The sequence below is a fragment of the Punctularia strigosozonata genome (genome assembly GCF_000264995.1).
Source record: "Punctularia strigosozonata HHB-11173 SS5 unplaced genomic scaffold PUNSTscaffold_6, whole genome shotgun sequence".
NCBI classification, from domain to species: Eukaryota; Fungi; Basidiomycota; class Agaricomycetes; order Corticiales; family Punctulariaceae; genus Punctularia; species Punctularia strigosozonata.
The window spans coordinates 1,831,686-1,836,811 of NW_006767438.1; the positions used below are offsets into that span (position 1 = coordinate 1,831,686).

At 47.9% G+C, this 5,126-nt stretch overlaps 2 protein-coding genes across 2 annotated transcripts in view; both read left to right on the forward strand.

Moving 5' to 3' along the window:
• Window positions 1-2,950, forward strand: part of PUNSTDRAFT_113700 (uncharacterized protein) — a gene marked incomplete at both ends in the record, with an annotated part of 4,525 nt that extends 1,575 nt beyond the window's left edge. Inside the window, 3 exons of the mRNA XM_007383913.1 lie at window positions 585-872; window positions 924-2,547; window positions 2,598-2,950. Of these exons, the coding sequence (XP_007383975.1) occupies window positions 585-872; window positions 924-2,547; window positions 2,598-2,950 (2,265 nt within the window). The remainder of the gene's footprint in view (window positions 1-584; window positions 873-923; window positions 2,548-2,597) is intronic.
• Window positions 2,951-3,191: 241 nt separating this feature from the next.
• PUNSTDRAFT_134436 (uncharacterized protein) lies at window positions 3,192-4,057 on the forward strand (the record flags this gene model as incomplete). Its single annotated transcript, XM_007383914.1, has 3 exons — window positions 3,192-3,251; window positions 3,349-3,504; window positions 3,554-4,057. 3 exons carry the CDS (start codon window positions 3,192-3,194, stop codon window positions 4,055-4,057), a joined length of 720 nt encoding a protein of 239 aa, XP_007383976.1.
• Between the last annotated feature and the right edge of the window lie 1,069 nt (window positions 4,058-5,126).

Below are 5,126 nucleotides of genomic sequence, written 5' to 3' on the forward strand. Positions count from 1 at the left end.
CTGCCTTGCACAGCCTTGCACAGCCACGGAAGTTTGTTCCGCTTACTCATGAACAATGACTCGTTATTCCTTCTAACTCCTTGATTCATAATCCTGACCCACCTAAGTGGGTCGGTCTTACTCATCCTTGTGCCCTGCATGTGATTCTCTTGTACTATTCTTGGACCATGGATTTGTGTATATAAGACCCCTGTAGCTCGCCCTAAGTCCCCATCTCGACCTCTTGTGTCTTGGGGACTTAGGTGAGTAACCGTCTCTGTACTAGATACTATGCTAACTTGTGTCTTGGGGACTTAGTGTGTGACCTTGAGTCCATTAGGTGCCTATTGCGTCGCTGTTGACCTCGTGTCCAGTGACCTTGAGTCGAGCTCAGCTCCTCCTTTTCTGCGTGTACTCTTGCCTAAAGTAAGTGCCGACGACGCTGCCTTTCCAACCGACTCTACCCGATTACTTGGACATTCCGGCTGTCTAAGTAGTTGGTAACCCCAACGGGCGTTCCCCTGCACGTCGCTCGTCACACTTGGCGATCGATGGGGTATGTGATCACAACTCCTAGTTGTGACTTACTGATGTTATTTGACCAGGTGCGTGAGGCGCTAGGCTTATCATATAAGTCCTCCAAAGAACTGAATACAATCATTGATACACGCATTCCTGGCCGCCCCAAATTTCAACACTCAGAGGTTGCGATTGGTGAAGGTGTTTATGACCTCTATTCCCGTGATGTTATAGCATGCATTCGTGATCTCTTTGGGGACGAAGAATTTGCGCCACTTCTGGTCTTTACACCTGAACAGCATTATACCAATGCTGACAAGTCAGAGCGTCTCTATCATGACATGCATACAGGCGAATGGTGGTGGAAAACACAGGTCAGCAATTTTCGAGCAGGACATCAGCTTGCCTATTGATTTGTATGTTAGGAAGCTGTGGAAGAGAAGACCCCAGGTGCTACCATAGTCCCAATTATCATCAGCTCAGACAAAACTCAGCTTACACTCTTCCGGAACAAGTCTGCCTACCCGGTATATCTGACTATTGGGAATCTTCCCAAGTCTATCCGCCGCAAACCATCTCGCCGTGGACAAATTCTCTTGGCTTACCTTCCTGCTACTCGCTTGGAGCAGATGTCAAATATCTCTGCCCGTCGTCGTGCACTAGCCAATCTCTTCCATGGATGCCTTCAGTATATTCTTGCCCCACTAGAGAATGCTGGCAAGAATGGCATTGATATGGCAAGTGGTGATGGTGTTCACCGCCGATGTCATCCTATATTTGCTTGCTTTGTTGGTGACTATCCGGAGCAGATGCTTGTTGTGTGCTGTAAGCACGGAAGATGCCCTAGCTGTGGAATCCCACGTGATAGGCTTGGAGATGCAGTACTCGGCCCTCCTCGAGACAGAGACAAGGTACTGGATGCCCTTGACCTGGCTGAAGAAGGTGGTGCACCATTTATACAGGCATGTGAAGATGCTGGAATTAAACCAGTATACAATCCATTCTGGCAACACCTCCCCTATGTCAACATCTTTCAGTCTATTGTTCCTGATGTGCTACATCAACTTCTACAAGGTGTGCTGAAGCATCTTATTGCTTGGCTGAAGAAAGCGTATGGCTCAGATGAGATCGATGCAAGATGTCGACGAATGCCAGCCAGTCATGGAATGCGGTTGTTCACCAAAGGCATATCGTCACTGAGCCGAATCTCTGGATCTGAACACCGTGAAATCTGCAAAATCCTCCTTGGCCTCATCGTCGATCTTCAGCTACCGTCTCGCCTACAACCTACACGCCTTGTCCGTGCAGTCCGCAGCATATTGGACTTCATCTATCTTGCGCAGTATCATTGCCATTCAGACTCAACTCTTGCTACTCTTGATAAGGCGTTGCAGACGTTCCATGAGAACAAGGCTATATTTGTTGATCTAGGGATACGGACCCAATTCAACATCCCAAAACTCCATTTTGCCTCTCACTATAGCTCCCTGATTATGGACTTTGGCACAACAGATAACACCAATACAGAATCCACAGAGCGACTGCATATTGACTTTACCAAGGATGCATACCGTTCTACAAACAAGAAGGATACATATCCACAGATGACACGCTGGATCGAACGCAAAGAGAAGGTTCTCCATCACGACCTATTCATTCACTGGAAAATCATGCACTACTCTGGCCAATCACAGCAGACTGTAACACAACCACCACATATCAAGCTTACCAAAGAGCCTTCGAAGAAATCTGTCCACTTTGACATTCTAGAAACTCAATATGGTGCCAAGGACTTCCTTTATCACTTGAGCTACTTTGTAGCCATCACCAACGATCCTACTCTCAGTGCCCAGAATGCTAGCCGTGCAGCATATACTACATTTATTCCATTCACATCTGTGCCAGTCTTCCATCGCATCAAGCTATCTCACCAAGATCCCCATCATTACTGCCCATCACCCAATCTGCAAGATAATTTGCAAGTTGATACTACACGTCATGATACTGCCTTGCTCCGTGTTAAGGAGGATAGCGGGCCAGGTGTATCTGGTATGGACTTACGAACAATATGAAGAGCAATAACTAAACAACCATTACAGACTTTCGAGTTGCACAACTCCGTGTTGTCTTTCAGGTACCCAAGAAGTGGTGGTCTGCAACATTCCTACCACATATATCACCCCCAGAATACTTGGCATATGTAGAATGGTTTACGCCTTTCCGAAGACCACATCCAGTTCATGGTATGTACCAGGTTGCTCGATCAGTTGAGCAAGGGGTACGACAGGCAGAAGTTGTTCCACTTGACTGCATTGAGCAGTCTGTGCATCTGATACCCAAGTTTGGGCCAAAAACATCACGACAATGGACTTCAAATAATGTCTTGGATACTGCTACAGCTTTTTATGTCAACTGTTTCAAGTCCTCGTATGTGTATAAAACTGTGTTCTAGTGATATCTCCAATTAGGTTCAAACTATGGCAAACTTGTCCCAATATCTCCAAATACATTCAGATATGTCTATACTTGATAAAATTTGAGCAAAACACACAATATTTGATGATATTTGATGACAATTGCCAGGGAGGGGTTTTCCTGATGGTTCAAAAATGCCGCTGTACGTCTGCCGACTGGTGAGGAGAAGGAGAGAGCTAAAGCATGGGTAATGAAGAACTCATGCCATGCATGGCGCCATGGCTGGTGCCTCGTTGACGGGACACTCATTCCGCTTTACGACCGGCCACATTGGTTTGGTGAAAGTTACTATGACCGCAAATGCAACTATTCGCTTAATCTGCAGGTAATACATGCTTTAGCTCCAGCGGCGCATCATTCTAACTTTTTTTACAGGTCGTTTCGACACCCGATCTCCAAATTATTGACTACGGGTTCGGATACACGGGAAGCACGCATGACTCCACCGCATGGGAGAAGACATGCATCTACAAGGAGCATAGTACACTATTAGAAGATAACGAATGGGTATGGGCTGACTCGGCATATCCAGTGTGTATGTTCATTTTACCTCACATGTCGAGACTGATCAAATACCTAGATCTCCTCTTGGACCGTAGCACCGTACAAGAAGCCTGAGCGTGACCTCAAAGAGAACACCGTGTTCAACAACCACTTTTCTATGGTCCGCATCCGCTCAGAGCATGCCATTGGATTCCTCAAAGGGCGTTTTCAGTCGTTAAAGTCACTTCGCGTGAACATCCTCGACGAAAATGCTCACAAACTTGCAACTCTTTGGGTTGTAGCATGTGTTACCATTCACGCCTTCGCCATGAGACACGAAGCAGTAGAGAGGGCGGAGCTGCAAGATGATGATGACGACGACATGGTGGATGCTGACCCGTTCATCCGCGATGGACTCTCCGACTCTGACTCGGAGCCTGATGGCTTGTCTTTACCGTTTTCAGCACACATTGCAGACCATGGGCGTGGCCCGCTTCGTCTCATGGAAGGCAAGGCTAAGCGGCAATACCTCAAAGAGGCTTTATTGCGACATCTCGAGAGACGGGCACAACGGCGGCAGGAACAGACACGGCGATCTTAGGTTACAGTAGGCTACACTATGAGTTGTATGGAATAGACTATGCTAATAGTTGTCGTAGCTACTTATCGGTGACGCACTCTACTTTACTGAGCAAACGGTTTGCTTGGGCCAGGAAGCGAGAAGATATCATACTCTGGATAGTCAGGGATATACGTTTGAGCTGCTCCCGCTGTTGTAGCTTGCGTTGCCACTGTGGTCTGGTTTGAAGCCTGCCGGCGCTGCTCACGCAGGAGGCGTAACTCCATCTCCTTCTGCTGAAGCTCCAGCTGCTTCTCTGTCACGTGTCGGATCTTGGGCCATAACCGGGCCAAGTACGATAGCTCCGGTCGTTCCGGGTTGTCCGCCATCGGAGTAGCAGCTCCGGTACCGGACCTACATTATCACATGAATAGTCCTCCGGCGACTCAACGTCCCGGTAGTTCTCGAGTCATAACAGATTCAACTCCGACGTTCACGATCGATATGCCTTTAACGGTTTGATATTCCCTTCGGACTTATTCTACCTCCAATTATCAGCTTCGTAACCATATGCTCCGTCCTTACGATTGACAGTTCCACATGGTTCATAGTTCCGATAACTCCTTATTCCACATGGTTCATAGTTCCGATAACTCCCTATCGATACGAGCTCCGAACCGTGCCTCCGCGTATATAAACTCCTAGCTCCTGTACTCTAACTCCTTAGTTCGAATATCGACTAAGTTACTCTTCTGCTCCGACACGGACTTAGAGCGCGTAGCGACTCAAGTCTTAAAGCTTGAGTCTGGTCCGTACTCGCACTCACTCTCTGTATCCCGAAACTCTGCTCCGACATTCTCCGACTCACTCCGACCTTCTTCTGACCCGACTCCGACAATCATCTCGCTAGGTCCGGACGTCACACCTCCGGCGTCGGACTTAGCTCTGTCTTGATCTTGACAGTATATTCGAACTTCAGCTACGCTCTCTATGCGACGATCCGAACGACTTGCGGGTCGTCGACCAGCATCTCCTACGCTTTCTCAATCCGCTCTCGATCCAGATTTTACCACTGCCAGACGATACTCCAACATCTCCCCGACCATCTTCA